This window comes from Cinclus cinclus, chromosome 32, assembly GCF_963662255.1.
Source record: "Cinclus cinclus chromosome 32, bCinCin1.1, whole genome shotgun sequence".
Lineage (NCBI taxonomy): Eukaryota > Metazoa > Chordata > Aves > Passeriformes > Cinclidae > Cinclus > Cinclus cinclus.
In genome coordinates, this window is record NC_085077.1 from 1,315,649 (window position 1) to 1,333,207 (window position 17,559).

Sequence of the window (17,559 nt, forward strand, 5' to 3'; positions counted from 1 at the left end):
GGGAAGAAGAAATGGGAAAAAAGGGAAGAAGAAATGGGAAAAAAGGGAAGAAGAAATGGGAAAAAAAGGGAAGAAGAAATGGGGAAAAAAAAGAAGAAAAATGGAAAAAAGAGGGGAAATGGGGAGAAAAATGGAGGGAAGGAGGGAAAAAGAAGGGAAGAAAGGGATGAAAAAAATGGTAGAAAAAGAGGAAAAAATGGGGAAAAAGGGGAAGAATAAAAGGGAGAAAAGGAAGGAAACAACGGCAGCAAAGCCCAATTTGAGTTCGGCACGCGTCGAGAACCGGGAAATTTCCACCTCGGGAAGGAAAAAACCGCGGAAGCGTCGGGGGGAAAAAAAAAAAAAAAATTCCCCAAAATATCCTCCCCCCCCAAAAAAAAAAACCACCAAAATCCCAGGAATTGCTCGCGGCGTCGACGACGTTTTCGGGCAGGTCCGTCAGAGCTCTCCGGCGGCGTTGACGACGTGGAAGAGCGTGACGTTGTAGATGACCTGGTGGCCGTTATTCCAGGTGTAGAGCACCCTCTGGCGCGGGTTGTAGTCCAGCATGGAAATGTGGGAATATTGATTATGGAAGGGGATGTCGGTGTATTCGTAGCTGGAAGTGTTGGTGTGGTAGGAGAAGTAAATCTTGGCGCCGGCCGGGTGGGAATTGGGGGGAAAAGTTGGGGAAAGGGGGAGGGAAAAAAAATGAGGGGGAAAATGGGAGGAGGAAATGGAGGGGAAGAGGGGAAAGATGGGGTGGAAAAGTGGGGGGAACGGGGGAAAAGAAGGAAGGGAAAAAGGGATGAAGAAATGGAGGAATAGAGGGGAAATGAGGGGGGGAAGAGGGAGGAAATGTGGGAAATGGAAGGGGAAAAGAAAGGGGAAATGGGGGAGGGAAAATGGAGGAAAAGAGGGAGAAATGGGAAAAAGGGAAGAAGAAATGGGAAAAAAAGGGAAGAAGAAATGAAAAAAAAGGGAAGAAGAAATGGGAAAAAAAGAAGAAGAAACGGGAAAAAAAGGGAAGAAGAAACGGGAAAAAAAAGAAGAAGAAATGGGAAAAAAAAGAAGAAAAATGGGAAAAAAAGGGAAGAAGAAATGGGAAAAAAGGGAAGAAGAAATGGGAAAAAAGGGAAGAAGAAATGGGAAAAAAAGAAGAAGAAATGGGAAAAAAAGAAGAAGAAATGGGAAAAAAAAGAAGAAAAATGGAAAAAAGAGGGGGGAAATGGGAAGAAAAATGGAGGGAAGGAGGGAAAAAGAAGGGAAGAAAGGGATGAAAAAAATGGTAAAAAAAGAGGAAAAAATGGGGAAAAAGGGGAAGAATAAAAGGGAGAAAAGGAAGGAAACAACGGCAGCAAAGCCCAATTTGAGTTCGGCACGTGTCGAGAACCGGGAAATTTCCACCTCGGGAAGGAAAAAACCGCGGAAGCGTCGGGGGGAAAAAAAAAAAAAAATTCCCCAAAATATCCTCCCCCCCCAAAAAAAAAAACCACCAAAATCCCAGGAATTGCTCGCGGCGTCGACGACGTTTTCGGGCAGGTCCGTCAGAGCTCTCCGGCGGCGTTGACGACGTGGAAGAGCGTGACGTTGTAGATGACCTGGTGGCCGTTATTCCAGGTGTAGAGCACCCTCTGGCGCGGGTTGTAGTCCAGCATGGAAATGTGGGAATATTGATTATGGAAGGGGATGTCGGTGTATTCGTAGCTGGAAGTGTTGGTGTGGTAGGAGAAGTAAATCTTGGCGCCGGCCGGGTGGGAATTGGGGGGAAAAGTTGGGGAAAGGGGGAGGGAAAAAAAATGAGGGGGAAAATGGGAGGAGGAAATGGAGGGGAAGAGGGGAAGGATGGGGTGGAAAAGTGGGGGGAAAGGGGGAAAAGAAGGAAGGGAAAAAGGGATGAAGAAATGGAGGAATAGAGGGGAAATGAGGGGGGGAAGAGGGAGGAAATGTGGGAAATGGAAGGGGAAAAGAAAGGGGAAATGGGGGAGGGAAAATGGAGGAAAAGAGGGAGAAATGGGAAAAAGGGAAGAAGAAATGGGAAAAAAAGGGAAGAAGAAATGAAAAAAAAGGGAAGAAGAAACGGGAAAAAAAAAGAAGAAGAAATGGGAAAAAAAGGGAAGAAGAAACGGGAAAAAAAAGAAGAAGAAATGGGAAAAAAAAGAAGAAAAATGGGAAAAAAAGGGAAGAAGAAATGGGAAAAAAGGGAAGAAGAAATGGGAAAAAAGGGAAGAAGAAATGGGAAAAAAAGAAGAAGAAATGGGAAAAAAAGAAGAAGAAATGGGAAAAAAAAGAAGAAAAATGGAAAAAAGAGGGGGGAAATGGGAAGAAAAATGGAGGGAAGGAGGGAAAAAGAAGGGAAGAAAGGGATGAAAAAAATGGTAAAAAAAGAGGAAAAAATGGGGAAAAAGGGGAAGAATAAAAGGGAGAAAAGGAAGGAAACAACGGCAGCAAAGCCCAATTTGAGTTCGGCACGTGTCGAGAACCGGGAAATTTCCACCTCGGGAAGGAAAAAACCGCGGAAGCGTCGGGGGGAAAAAAAAAAAAAAAATTCCCCAAAATATCCTCCCCCCCCAAAAAAAAAAACCACCAAAATCCCAGGAATTGCTCGCGGCGTCGACGACGTTTTCGGGCAGGTCCGTCAGAGCTCTCCGGCGGCGTTGACGACGTGGAAGAGCGTGACGTTGTAGATGACCTGGTGGCCGTTATTCCAGGTGTAGAGCACCCTCTGGCGCGGGTTGTAGTCCAGCATGGAAATGTGGGAATATTGATTATGGAAGGGGATGTCGGTGTATTCGTAGCTGGAAGTGTTGGTGTGGTAGGAGAAGTAAATCTTGGCGCCGGCCGGGTGGGAATTGGGGGGAAAAGTTGGGGAAAGGGGGAGGGAAAAAAAATGAGGGGGAAAATGGGAGGAGGAAATGGAGGGGAAGAGGGGAAGGATGGGGTGGAAAAGTGGGGGGAAAGGGGGAAAAGAAGGAAGGGAAAAAGGGATGAAGAAATGGAGGAATAGAGGGGAAATGAGGGGGGGAAGAGGGAGGAAATGTGGGAAATGGAAGGGGAAAAGAAAGGGGAAATGGGGGAGGGAAAATGGAGGAAAAGAGGGAGAAATGGGAAAAAGGGAAGAAGAAATGGGAAAAAAAGGGAAGAAGAAACGGGAAAAAAGGGAAGAAGAAATGGGAAAAAAAGAAGAAGAAAAATGGGAAAAAAAGGGAAGAAGAAATGGGAAAAAAAGGGAAGAAGAAATGGGAAAAAAAGGGAAGAAGAAATGGGAAAAAAAGAAGAAGAAATGGGAAAAAGGGAAGAAGAAATGGGAAAAAAAGAAGAAGAAATGGGAAAAAAGGGAAGAAGAAATGGGAAAAAAGGGAAGAAGAAATGGGGAAAAAAAAGAAGAAAAATGGAAAAAAGAGGGGGGAAATGGGAAGAAAAATGGAGGGAAGGAGGGAAAAAGAAGGGAAGAAAGGGATGAAAAAAAATGGTAAAAAAAAGAGGAAAAAATGGGGAAAAAGGGGAAGAATAAAAGGGAGAAAAGGAAGGAAACAACGGCAGCAAAGCCCAATTTGAGTTCGGCACGCGTCGAGAACCGGGAAATTTCCACCTCGGGAAGGAAAAAACCGCGGAAGCGTCGGGGGGAAAAAAAAAAAAAAAAATTCCCCAAAATATCCTCCCCCCCCCAAAAAAAAAAACCACCAAAATCCCAGGAATTGCTCGCGGCGTCGACGACGTTTTCGGGCAGGTCCGTCAGAGCTCTCCGGCGGCGTTGACGACGTGGAAGAGCGTGACGTTGTAGATGACCTGGTGGCCGTTATTCCAGGTGTAGAGCACCCTCTGGCGCGGGTTGTAGTCCAGCATGGAAATGTGGGAATATTGATTATGGAAGGGGATGTCGGTGTATTCGTAGCTGGAAGTGTTGGTGTGGTAGGAGAAGTAAATCTTGGCGCCGGCCGGGTGGGAATTGGGGGGAAAAGTTGGGGAAAGGGGGAGGGAAAAAAAATGAGGGGGAAAATGGGAGGAGGAAATGGAGGGGAAGAGGGGAAGGATGGGGTGGAAAAGTGGGGGGAAAGGGGGAAAAGAAGGAAGGGAAAAAGGGATGAAGAAATGGAGGAATAGAGGGGAAATGAGGGGGGGAAGAGGGAGGAAATGTGGGAAATGGAAGGGGAAAAGAAAGGGGAAATGGGGGAGGGAAAATGGAGGAAAAGAGGGAGAAATGGGAAAAAGGGAAGAAGAAATGGGAAAAAAGGGAAGAAGAAATGGGAAAAAAAAAGAAGAAGAAATGGGAAAAAAAAGAAGAAAAATGGGAAAAAAAGGGAAGAAGAAATGGGAAAAAAGGGAAGAAGAAATGGGAAAAAAAAAGAAGAAGAAATGGGAAAAAAAAGAAGAAAAATGGGAAAAAAAGGGAAGAAGAAATGGGAAAAAAAGGGAAGAAGAAATGGGAAAAAAAGAAGAAGAAACGGGAAAAAAAAGAAGAAGAAATGGGAAAAAAAGAAGAAGAAATGGGAAAAAAAGAAGAAGAAATGGGAAAAAAGGGAAGAAGAAATGGGAAAAAAGGGAAGAAGAAATGGGGAAAAAAAAGAAGAAAAATGGAAAAAAGAGGGGGGAAATGGGAAGAAAAATGGAGGGAAGGAGGGAAAAAGAAGGGAAGAAAGGGATGAAAAAAATGGTAGAAAAAGAGGAAAAAATGGGGAAAAAGGGGAAGAATAAAAGGGAGAAAAGGAAGGAAACAACGGCAGCAAAGCCCAATTTGAGTTCGGCACGCGTCGAGAACCGGGAAATTTCCACCTCGGGAAGGAAAAAACCGCGGAAGCGTCGGGGGAAAAAAAAAAAAAAAAAATTCCCCAAAATATCCTCCCCCCCCAAAAAAAAAAACCACCAAAATCCCAGGAATTGCTCGCGGCGTCGACGACGTTTTCGGGCAGGTCCGTCAGAGCTCTCCGGCGGCGTTGACGACGTGGAAGAGCGTGACGTTGTAGATGACCTGGTGGCCGTTATTCCAGGTGTAGAGCACCCTCTGGCGCGGGTTGTAGTCCAGCATGGAAATGTGGGAATATTGATTATGGAAGGGGATGTCGGTGTATTCGTAGCTGGAAGTGTTGGTGTGGTAGGAGAAGTAAATCTTGGCGCCGGCCGGGTGGGAATTGGGGGAAAAGTTGGGGAAAGGGGGAGGGAAAAAAAATGAGGGGGAAAATGGGAGGAGGAAATGGAGGGGAAGAGGGGAAGGATGGGGTGGAAAAGTGGGGGGAAAGGGGGAAAAGAAGGAAGGGAAAAAGGGATGAAGAAATGGAGGAATAGAGGGGAAATGAGGGGGGGAAGAGGGAGGAAATGTGGGAAATGGAAGGGGAAAAGAAAGGGGAAATGGGGGAGGGAAAATGGAGGAAAAGAGGGAGAAATGGGAAAAAGGGAAGAAGAAATGGGAAAAAAAGGGAAGAAGAAACGGGAAAAAAGGGAAGAAGAAATGGGAAAAAAAGGGAAGAAGAAATGGGAAAAAAAAAGAAGAAGAAATGGGAAAAAAAAGAAGAAAAATGGGAAAAAAAGGGAAGAAGAAATGGGAAAAAAAGGGAAGAAGAAATGGGAAAAAAAGAAGAAGAAATGGGAAAAAAAGAAGAAGAAACGGGAAAAAAAGGGAAGAAGAAACGGGAAAAAAAAAGAAGAAGAAATGGGAAAAAAAGAAGAAGAAACGGGAAAAAAGGGAAGAAGAAACGGGAAAAAAAAGAAGAAGAAATGGGAAAAAAAGAAGAAGAAATGGGAAAAAAAGAAGAAGAAATGGGAAAAAAGGGAAGAAGAAATGGGAAAAAAAGAAGAAGAAATGGGGAAAAAAAGAAAAATGGAAAAAAGAGGGGAAATGGGGAGAAAAATGGAGGGAAGGATGGAAAAAGAAGGGAAGAAAGGGATGAAAAAAATGGTAGAAAAAGAGGAAAAAATGGGGGAAAAGGGGAAGAATAAAAGGGAGAAAAGGAAGGAAACAACGGCAGCAAAGCCCAATTTGAGTTCGGCACGCGTCGAGAACCGGGAAATTTCCACCTCGGGAAGGAAAAAACCGCGGAAGCGTCGGGGGGAAAAAAAAAAAAAATTCCCCAAAATATCCTCCCCCCCCCAAAAAAAAAACCACCAAAATCCCAGGAATTGCTCGCGACGTCGACGACGTTTTCGGGCAGGTCCGTCAGAGCTCTCCGGCGGCGTTGACGACGTGGAAGAGCGTGACGTTGTAGATGACCTGGTGGCCGTTATTCCAGGTGTAGAGCACCCTCTGGCGCGGGTTGTAGTCCAGCATGGAAATGTGGGAATATTGATTATGGAAGGGGATGTCGGTGTATTCGTAGCTGGAAGTGTTGGTGTGGTAGGAGAAGTAAATCTTGGCGCCGGCCGGGTGGGAATTGGGGGGAAAAGTTGGGGAAAGGGGGAGGGAAAAAAAATGAGGGGGAAAATGGGAGGAGGAAATGGAGGGGAAGAGGGGAAGGATGGGGTGGAAAAGTGGGGGGAAAGGGGGAAAAGAAGGAAGGGAAAAAGGGATGAAGAAATGGAGGAATAGAGGGGAAATGAGGGGGGGAAGAGGGAGGAAATGTGGGAAATGGAAGGGGAAAAGAAAGGGGAAATGGGGGAGGGAAAATGGAGGAAAAGAGGGAGAAATGGGAAAAAGGGAAGAAGAAATGGGAAAAAAAGGGAAGAAGAAACGGGAAAAAAGGGAAGAAGAAATGGGAAAAAAAGAAGAAGAAAAATGGGAAAAAAAGGGAAGAAGAAATGGGAAAAAAAGGGAAGAAGAAATGGGAAAAAAAGGGAAGAAGAAATGGGAAAAAAAGAAGAAGAAATGGGAAAAAGGGAAGAAGAAATGGGAAAAAAAGAAGAAGAAATGGGAAAAAAGGGAAGAAGAAATGGGAAAAAAGGGAAGAAGAAATGGGGAAAAAAAAGAAGAAAAATGGAAAAAAGAGGGGGGAAATGGGAAGAAAAATGGAGGGAAGGAGGGAAAAAGAAGGGAAGAAAGGGATGAAAAAAAATGGTAAAAAAAAGAGGAAAAAATGGGGAAAAAGGGGAAGAATAAAAGGGAGAAAAGGAAGGAAACAACGGCAGCAAAGCCCAATTTGAGTTCGGCACGCGTCGAGAACCGGGAAATTTCCACCTCGGGAAGGAAAAAACCGCGGAAGCGTCGGGGGGAAAAAAAAAAAAAAAAATTCCCCAAAATATCCTCCCCCCCCCAAAAAAAAAAACCACCAAAATCCCAGGAATTGCTCGCGGCGTCGACGACGTTTTCGGGCAGGTCCGTCAGAGCTCTCCGGCGGCGTTGACGACGTGGAAGAGCGTGACGTTGTAGATGACCTGGTGGCCGTTATTCCAGGTGTAGAGCACCCTCTGGCGCGGGTTGTAGTCCAGCATGGAAATGTGGGAATATTGATTATGGAAGGGGATGTCGGTGTATTCGTAGCTGGAAGTGTTGGTGTGGTAGGAGAAGTAAATCTTGGCGCCGGCCGGGTGGGAATTGGGGGGAAAAGTTGGGGAAAGGGGGAGGGAAAAAAAATGAGGGGGAAAATGGGAGGAGGAAATGGAGGGGAAGAGGGGAAGGATGGGGTGGAAAAGTGGGGGGAAAGGGGGAAAAGAAGGAAGGGAAAAAGGGATGAAGAAATGGAGGAATAGAGGGGAAATGAGGGGGGGAAGAGGGAGGAAATGTGGGAAATGGAAGGGGAAAAGAAAGGGGAAATGGGGGAGGGAAAATGGAGGAAAAGAGGGAGAAATGGGAAAAAGGGAAGAAGAAATGGGAAAAAAAGGGAAGAAGAAACGGGAAAAAAGGGAAGAAGAAATGGGAAAAAAAGGGAAGAAGAAATGGGAAAAAAAAAGAAGAAGAAATGGGAAAAAAAAGAAGAAAAATGGGAAAAAAAGGGAAGAAGAAATGGGAAAAAAAGGGAAGAAGAAATGGGAAAAAAAGAAGAAGAAATGGGAAAAAAAGAAGAAGAAACGGGAAAAAAAGGGAAGAAGAAACGGGAAAAAAAAAGAAGAAGAAATGGGAAAAAAAGAAGAAGAAACGGGAAAAAAGGGAAGAAGAAACGGGAAAAAAAAGAAGAAGAAATGGGAAAAAAAGAAGAAGAAATGGGAAAAAAAGAAGAAGAAATGGGAAAAAAGGGAAGAAGAAATGGGAAAAAAAGAAGAAGAAATGGGGAAAAAAAGAAAAATGGAAAAAAGAGGGGAAATGGGGAGAAAAATGGAGGGAAGGATGGAAAAAGAAGGGAAGAAAGGGATGAAAAAAATGGTAGAAAAAGAGGAAAAAATGGGGGAAAAGGGGAAGAATAAAAGGGAGAAAAGGAAGGAAACAACGGCAGCAAAGCCCAATTTGAGTTCGGCACGCGTCGAGAACCGGGAAATTTCCACCTCGGGAAGGAAAAAACCGCGGAAGCGTCGGGGGGAAAAAAAAAAAAAAATTCCCCAAAATATCCTCCCCCCCCCAAAAAAAAAACCACCAAAATCCCAGGAATTGCTCGCGACGTCGACGACGTTTTCGGGCAGGTCCGTCAGAGCTCTCCGGCGGCGTTGACGACGTGGAAGAGCGTGACGTTGTAGATGACCTGGTGGCCGTTATTCCAGGTGTAGAGCACCCTCTGGCGCGGGTTGTAGTCCAGCATGGAAATGTGGGAATATTGATTATGGAAGGGGATGTCGGTGTATTCGTAGCTGGAAGTGTTGGTGTGGTAGGAGAAGTAAATCTTGGCGCCGGCCAGGTGGGAATTGGTGACGTAGAGCACGCCGCAGATCATGAAGGATTCCCCGGCGCTCCTTTTGGGATATCCCGTATCCCAACTCCTCAACACCTCCAACGTGTGCGGATCCACGCGGCTCACCACGATGTTGCCGGCGTTTTGGTTGGTGGTGTAGACCACCCAAAGCCCGTTCTCGTCCACCATGAAATCCATGTCGGAGAATCCTCCCCAGGAATACGGGAAGGTGTTGTTGTAACCGGCGCCGGCGAGGCTCCGCTGCACCACGACGCTCCGCGATCGGAAGTGGTAACGGATAACGACGTTGCTCTGGAATTTGTTGTAGTACAAGGATCCGTTGAAGACGACGTGGCCGGTTCCGGCCCAAGGGTGAGGGAGGAGGTGCTGGATGAAGTTTTGGCCGCTGATGAAGTCGGAGAGGCTGCGGAATTCCAGCACGCGGCGGCCTTTGTAGTAACCGTCCATGTACCAGATCTGCGGAGGGGAAAGGGTTAAAAATTGGGAAGGGGGGGGGGGGGGTGTGTGTTAAAATTTGGGGGTTAAAATTTGGGGTGAAACGGGGTTGAAATGGGGTTAAAATGGGAATAAAATTGGTTAAAATGGGGTTAAAATGGGGTTAAAATGAGGTTAAAACGGGGTTAAAATGGGGTTAAAATGGGTTAAAATGGGGTTAAAATTTGGGGTAAAACGGGGTTGAAATGGGGTTAAAATGGGAATAAAATTGGTTAAAATGGGGTTAAAATGGGGTTAAAATGGGGTTAAAATGAGGTTAAAATGGGGTTAAAATGGGGTTAAAATGGGTTAAAATTGGGTTAAAAATGGAGTTAAAATGGGGTTAAAATGGGTTAAAAATGGGGTTAAAATGGGTTAAAATTGGGTTAAAAATGGAGTTAAAATGGGGTTAAAATGGGGTTAAAATGGGGTTAAAATGGGGTTAAAATGGGTTAAAATTGGGTTAAAAATGGAGTTAAAATGGGGTTAAAATGGGTTAAAAATGGGGTTAAAATTTGGGGTAAAACGGGGTTGAAATGGGGTTTCAAGGTGGTCGAGCTGAAATCCCAACCCCTTTGTAGTAACCGTCCATGTACCAGATCTGCGGAGGGGAAAGGGTTAAAAATTGGGAAGGGGGGGGGTGTGTGTGTGTTAAAATTTGGGGTGAAACGGGGTTGAAATGGGGTTAAAATGGGAATAAAATTGGTTAAAATGGGGTTAAAATGGGGTTAAAATGGGGTTAAAATGGGGTTAAAATGGGGTTAAAATTTGGGGTAAAACGGGGTTGAAATGGGGTTAAAATGGGAATAAAATTGGTTAAAATGGGTTAAAATTGGGTTAAAAATGGAGTTAAAATGGGGTTAAAATGGGGTTAAAATGGGGTTAAAATGGGTTAAAATTGGGTTAAAAATGGGGTTAAAATGGGGTTAAAATGGGTTAAAAATGGGGTTAAAATGGGGTTAAAATTTGGGGTAAAACGGGGTTGAAATGGGGTTAAAATGGGAATAAAATTGGTTAAAATGGGGTTAAAATGGGGTTAAAATGGGGTTAAAATGGGGTTAAAATGGGGTTAAAATGGGGTTGAAATGGGAATAAAATGGGAATGAAATGAGTTAAAATGGAATTACAAATTGGGTTAAAATGGGTTAAAATGGGGTTTAAATTGGTTAAAATGGGGTAAAATTGGGTTAAAATAGGTTAAAATTGGGGTTAAAATGGGGTTAAAATGGGGTTGAAATTGGGTTTAAAATGGAAATAAAATGGGAATAAAATGGAATTACAAATTGGGTTAAAATGGGTTAGAATGGGTTAAAATGGGGTTACAAATTGGGTTAAAATGGGTTAGAATGGGTTAAAATGGGGTTACAAATTGGGTTAAAATGGGTTAGAATGGGTTAAAATGGGGTTACAAATTGGGTTAAAATGGGTTAAAAATGGGGTTAAAATGGGTTAAAATTGGGGTTAAAAATGGGGTTAAAACGGGGTTGAAATGGGGTTGAAATTGGTTAAAATGGGGTTAAAATGGGTTAAAATGGGGTTGAAATGGGGTTGAAATGGGGTTAAAATTGGGTTTAAAATGGGTTAAAAATGGGGTTAAAATGGGTTAAAAATGGGGTTAAAATGGGAATAAAATATGAATAAAATGGGAATAAAATGGGGATGAAATGAGTTAAAATGGGGATAAAAATTGGGTTAAAATGGGTTAAAATGGGGTTACAAATTGGGTTGAAATGGGAATAAAATGGGGTTAAAATTTGGTTTAAATTGGGTTAAAAATGGGGTTAAAATTTGGGGTAAAAAGGGGTTAAAAATGGAGTTAAATTTGGGGTAAAACGGGTTTGAAATGGGGTTAAAACGGGATTTAAATGAGGTGAAAATGGGGTTAGAGTGGGAATAAAATTGGCTAAAATGGGTTAAAATTGGGGAAAAATGGGGTTAAAAATAAGAGTAAAATGGGGTTAAAAAGAAGAATAAAATGGGGATAAAATGGGGGTAAAACGTGCTAAAATGAGGTTAAAATGGGGTTAAGAATTTGGTTTAAAAATGGGGATAAAATGCAATTTAAATGGGTTAAAATTGGTTAAAATGGGATTAAAAATTCCGGTTAAAAATAGGGATAAAATTGGGTTAAAAATTGGGTTAAAATTAGGAGTAAAATGGGGTTAAAATGGGTTAAAAATGGGGTTAAAATTGGGTTTAAATGTGTTTAAAATGGGGTTAAAATGGGGTTTAAAATTGCGTTAAATAGAAGGAAAAAACATTTATGAAAAATCCCCAATTTTGTGTGGAAAATCCCCAATTTTTTGGGGTAAAATCCCCAATTTTTGGGGAAAATCCCGTTTTCCTCACCCGGTTGTCGGCGTTGAGCGTCATTGTGTCGCTTCCCAAAAAATCCCAAAACTGGGAGGTTTTTTTGGGCGAAAATCCCCAATTTTTAGGAAAAATCCCCAATTTTGTGTGGAAAATCCCCAATTTTTTGGGGTAAAATCCCCAATTTTTGGGGAAATTCCCTTTTTTCTCACCCGGTTGTCGGTGCTGGGCGTCATCGTGTCGCTCAACCAGGATCCACCCAAAAATCCCAAATATGGGGCATATTTTGGGCGAAAATCCCCAATTTTTGGGCGAAAATCCCCAATTTTGTGTGGAAAATCCCCAATTTTTTGGGGTAAAATCCCCAATTTTTGGGGAAATTCCCTTTTTTCTCACCTGGTTGTCGGTGCTGGGCGTCATCGTGTCGCTTCCCAAAAAATCCCAAAACTGGGAGGTTTTTTTGGGCGAAAATCCCCAATTTTTGCGAAAAATCCCCAATTTTGTGTGGAAAATCCCCAATTTTTTGGGGTAAAATCCCCAATTTTTGGGGAAATTCCCTTTTTTCTCACCCGGTTGTCGGCGCTGGGCGTCATCGTGTCGCTCATCCAGGATCCACCCAAAAATCCCAAATATGGGACATATTTTGGGCGAAAATCCCCAATTTTTGGGCGAAAATCCCCAATTTTGTGTGGAAAATCCCCAATTTTTTGGGGTAAAATCCCCAATTTTTGGGGAAATTCCCTTTTTTCTCACCCGGTTGTCGGCGCTGGGCGTCATCGTGTCGCTCATCCAGGATCCACCCAAAAATCCCAAATATGGGACATATTTTGGGCGAAAATCCCCAATTTTTGGGCGAAAATCCCCAATTTTGTGTGGAAAATCCCCAATTTTTTGGGGTAAAATCCCCAATTTTTGGGGAAATTCCCTTTTTTCTCACCCGGTTGTCGGTGCTGGGCGTCATCGTGTCGCTCATCCAGGATCCACCCAAAAATCCCAAATATGGGACATATTTTGGGCGAAAATCCCCAATTTTTGGGCGAAAATCCCCAATTTTGTGTGGAAAATCCCCAATTTTTTGGGGTAAAATCCCCAATTTTTGGGGAAATTCCCTTTTTTCTCACCCGGTTGTCGGCGCTGGGCGTCATCGTGTCGCTCATCCAGGATCCGAATCGCGATCCCGACGCGCGGATCGTGACGGGGTTGCTGACCCCCGTGAGCTTCCCGCAGCCTGCGGAAATCGGGGCGAAAAACGGGAATTTTGGGGGGGGGGAAAAAAATTAAAAAATTTAAAAAATCGAAGTTTTGGGAAAATTACGGGGTCAGTATTTTTTTTGGGGGGGGGGGGGTTGAGGTTGAATTTTGTGGGGTTTTTTTTAATCTGGTAAAGGAGGGGTTTGGGATTTTTGGAGGTTTTTGGGGGGATTTGGGGAATTTTTCAGGTGATTTTGGGGGGATTTTGAGGAATTTTGGGGGATTTTGAGGAGTTTTTGGTGGGATTTTTAGGGAGATTTGAGGGGATTTTGAGGAATTTTGGGGAAATTTTGGGGAATTTTGGGGAATTTTTGGGGGGATTTTTAGGGGGATTTTGGGGGAATTTTGAGGAATTTTGGGGGGATTTTGAGGAGTTTTTGGGGGAATTTTAGGGGGATTTTGGGGATTTTTGGGGGGATTTTGAGGGGGATTTTTGGGGGGATTTTGAGGAATTTTTGGGGGGGATTTTGAGGAGTTTTTGGTGGGATTTTTAGGGGTATTTTGGGGGGGATTTTGAGGAATTTTTGAGGGGATTTTAGGGAGAATTTGGGGGGGATTTTGAGGAATTTTTGAGGGGCATTTTAGGGGGATATTGAGGATTTAATTTTTTTTTTTTTTTTTTTTAGTCCACATTGGTTCATTTTTAATGGGATTTTTTTGGGATTTGAACCCAAACCGGTCCTTTTTTTCATGGGATTTTTTTTTTGGGATTTGAGTCCAAATCGGTTCATTTCTAATGGGATTTTTTTGGGATTTGAACCCAAACCGGTCCTTTTTTTCATGGGATTTTTTTGGGATTTGAGTCCACATGGGTTCATTTTTAATGGGATTTTTTTGGGATTTGAGTCCAAATTGGTTCATTTTTAATGGGATTTTTTTGGCATTTGAACCCAAACCGGTCATTTTTTTCATGGGATTTTTTTTGGGATTTGAGTCCAAATCGGTTCATTTTTAATGGGATTTTTTTGGGATTTGAGTCCAAATCGGTTCATTTTTAATGGGATTTTTTTGGGATTTGAACCCAAACCGTTCCTTTTTAATTTGATTATTCTGGAATTTGAGTCCAAATCGGTTCATTTTTAATGGGATTTTTTTGGGATTTGAACCCAAACCGGTCCTTTTTTTCATGGGATTTTTTTTGGGATTTGAGTCCACATGGGTTCATTTTTAATGGGATTTTTTTGGCATTTGAACCCAAACCGGTCATTTTTTTCATGGGATTTTTTTTGGGATTTGAGTCCAAATCGGTTCATTTTTAATGGGATTTTTTTGGGATTTGAGTCCACATTGGTTCATTTTTAATGGGCTTTTTTTGGGATTTGAGTCCAAATCGGTTCATTTCTAATGGGATTTTTTTGGGATTTGAACCCAAACCGTTCCTTTTTAATTTGATTATTCTGGAATTTGAGTCCAAATTGGTTCATTTTTAATGGGTTTTTTTTGGGATTTGAACCCAAACCGGTCCTTTTTTTCATGGGATTTTTTTGGGATTTGAGTCCAAATCGGTTCATTTCTAATTGGATTTTTTTGGGATTTGAACCCAAACCGGTCCTTTTTTTCATGGGATTTTTTTGGGATTTGAGTCCACATGGGTTCATTTTTAATGGGATTTTTTTGGGATTTGAGTCCAAATTGGTTCATTTTTAATGGGATTTTTTTGGCATTTGAACCCAAACCGGTCATTTTGTTCATGGGATTTTTTTTGGGATTTGAGTCCAAATCGGTTCATTTTTAATGGGATTTTTTTGGGATTTGAGTCCACATTGGTTCATTTTTAATGGGCTTTTTTTGGGATTTGAGTCCAAATCGGTTCATTTCTAATGGGATTTTTTTGGGATTTGAACCCAAACCGTTCCTTTTTAATTTGATTATTCTGGAATTTGAGTCCAAATCGGTTCATTTTTAATGGGATTTTTTTGGGATTTGAACCCAAACCGGTCATTTTTTTCATGGGATTTTTTTTTGGGATTTGAGTCCAAATCGGTTCATTTTTAATGGGATTTTTTTGGGATTTGAGTCCACACGGGTTCATTTTTCATGGGATTTTTTTGGCATTTGAGTCCAAATCGGTTCATTTCTAATGGGATTTTTTTGGGGATTTGAACCCAAACCGCTTCTTTTTAATGGGATTTTTTTTTTTTTTTTTTTTTTTTTGTTAACGAATTAATTTCCCCCCCCAACCCTTAAATTCGATTTTTCTCACCCAATTTCTGCAGGCAGGCGCGCAGCCTCTCCTCCAGCAGCAGCGCTCTCTGCTGCAGCTCCTCGTAGTCGTAGGCTCCCATCTCCTCCTGGATTTCCAGGAGAATTCCCGAGAGATTCCGGAGCTCGTCCTTGAGGATGGAGATGAGTCGCGAGTCCGCCCGGTACTGCTCCAGAACGGGGGGCAGAGGCAGCAGAGCACGCATCTTCTCCTGTAGATCCTGGGGGGGGAAATGGGGGGCAAAAATGGGGGGGAAATGGGGGGGAAATGGGGGGGAAATGGGGGGGAAATGGGAAATATTGGGGGAAATGGGGGGCAAAATAGGGGAGAAATGGGGGGGAAAATAGGGGAGAAATGGGGGGAAATGGGGGAAAAATGGGGAGGAAATGGGGGGGGGGAAATAGGGGAAAAATGGGGGGGGAAATGGGGGGGAAATGGGAAATATTGGGGGGAAATGGGGGGCAAAATAGGGGAGAAATGGAGGGGAAAATAGGGGAGAAATGGGAAATATTGGGGGAAATGGGAAATATTGGGGGGAAATGGGGGAAAATGGAGGGGAAAATAGGGGAGAAATGGGGGGGGAAGAGGGGAAAAATGGGGGGGAAATAGGGGAAAAATGGGAAATATTGGGGGGAAAAATGGGGGGGAGATGGGGAGAAAATGGGGGGAAATAGGGGAAAAATGGGGGGGAAATGGGGGGGAAATGGGGGGGAAATGGGGGGGAAATGGGGGGGAAATGGGAAATATTGGGGGAAATGGGGGGCAAAATAGGGGAGAAATGGAGGGGAAAATAGGGGAGAAATGGGAAATATTGGGGGGAAATGGGGGGCAAAATAGGGGAGAAATGGGGGGAAATGGGGGAAAAATGGGGAGGAAATGGGGGGGGAAATAGGGGAAAAATGGGGGGGAATTGGGGGGAAATGGGAAATATTGGGGGGGAAATGAGGGGAAAATGGAGGGTGAAAATAGGGGAGAAATGGGGGGGAAATAGGGGAAAATGGGGGGGAAATGGGGGAAAAAATGGGAAATATTGGGGGGAAATGGGGGGCAAAATAGGGGAGAAATGGGGGGGAAAATAGGGGAGAAATGGGGGAAAAATGGGGAGGAAATGGGGAGGAATGGGGGGGAAATGGGGGGGGAAATGGGGGGGGAAATGGGGAAAAATGGGGGGAATGGGGGGGAAATGGGGGAAAATGGAGGGGAAAATAGGGGAGAAATGGGGGGGAAATAGGGGAAAAATGGGGGGGAAATGGGGGAAAAATGGGAAATATTGGGGAAATGGGGGGAAAAATAGGGGAGAAATGGGGGGAAATGGGGGAGAAATGGGGGGAAATGGGGGGGAAATGGGGGGGGAAATGGGGGGAAAATAGGGGGAAAAATGGGAAATATTGGGGGGAAAATGGGGGGGAAATGGGGAGAAAATGGGGGGAAATAGGGGGAAAATGGGGGGGGAAATGGGGGGGGAAATGGGGGGGAATGGGAAATATTGGGGGGGAATGGGGGGGAAATGGGTGGGAAAATAGGGGAGAAATGGGAAATATTGGGGGAAAAATGGGGGGGAAATGGGAAATATTGGGGAGGAAATGGGGGGAAAATGGGAATTGTGGAGTGGAAAAAAATGGGGATAATGGGGAGGGAAAAAAAGGGGAATTGTGGGGAGAAAAATGGGGCGGGGGAAAGAAAAAAAAAAATCCGAACTTCGGCTACAAGAAAAAAAAACGGGAAACATCACAGGAATAAACGGGAGAAAAAAAAAAACCCGGAACGAACCGTTGGAATAAAAAGCAGGGAAAGGGGAAATTTATTTATTTATTTATTTATTTATTTATTTTTGTTGTTGGGGAGGGGAGGGGTTAGGGTGGGGGAAAAAAAAAAAAAAAAAAAGGGAATTTTTTTAAATTTTTTTTTATTATTTTTTTTTTTTTTTTTTGTGGACCTGGAAATTTCGGGGGCTGAGCCCTTCAGAGGCCGCTCGGAGCCGCGAGTCCAAACCCGAGAGCAGCGACTCCGTGTTCCGCACGTACTGCAGGTCCCGGAAGGTGCGGAGATCCAGCAGCTCCAGGGACTGCGAGATGTTCTGCACCTGGGGAGGGGTTAAATGGGTCATTAATGGGTTAATTGGGGTCGTTAATGGGTTAATTGGGGTCGTTAATGGGTTAATTGGGGTCGTTAATGGGTTAAATGGGTCATTAATGGGTTAAATGGGTCATTAATGGGTTAAATGGGTCATTAATGGGTTAATTGGGTCATTAATGAGTTAATTGGGTCATTAATGGGTTAATTGGGGTCGTTAATGGGTTAATTGGGGTCGTTAATGGGTTAATAGGGTCATTAATGGGTTAATTGGGGTCGTTAATGGGTTAATTGGGGTCGTTAATGGGTTAATTGGGTCATTAATGGGTTAATTGGGTCGTTAATGGGTTAATTGGGGTCATTAATGAGTTAATTGGGTCATTAATGGGTTAATTGGGTATTAATGAGTTAATTGGGTCATTAATGGGTTAATTGGGTCATTAATGGGTTAAATGGGTCATTAATGGGTTAATGGGGTCATTAATGGGTTAATTGGGGTCATTAATGAGTTAATTGGGTCATTAATGGGTTAATTGGGGTCATTAATGGGTTAATTGGGTC

General features: G+C 43.4%; 1 protein-coding gene across 1 annotated transcript; it reads right to left on the minus strand.

Annotated features, from left to right (window-relative positions):
- Positions 1–8,465: 8,465 nt before the first annotated feature.
- LOC134055486 (noelin-2-like) lies at positions 8,466–17,155 on the minus strand. Its single transcript, XM_062511864.1, has 4 exons — positions 16,862–17,155; positions 14,926–15,145; positions 12,593–12,699; positions 8,466–9,143 (listed from the first exon to the last, which is right to left on the minus strand). The coding sequence occupies exons 1-4, from the start codon at positions 17,030–17,032 to the stop codon at positions 8,466–8,468; spliced, it is 1,176 nt and encodes a 391-aa protein (XP_062367848.1). The 5' UTR covers positions 17,033–17,155.
- Positions 17,156–17,559: the final 404 nt, after the last annotated feature.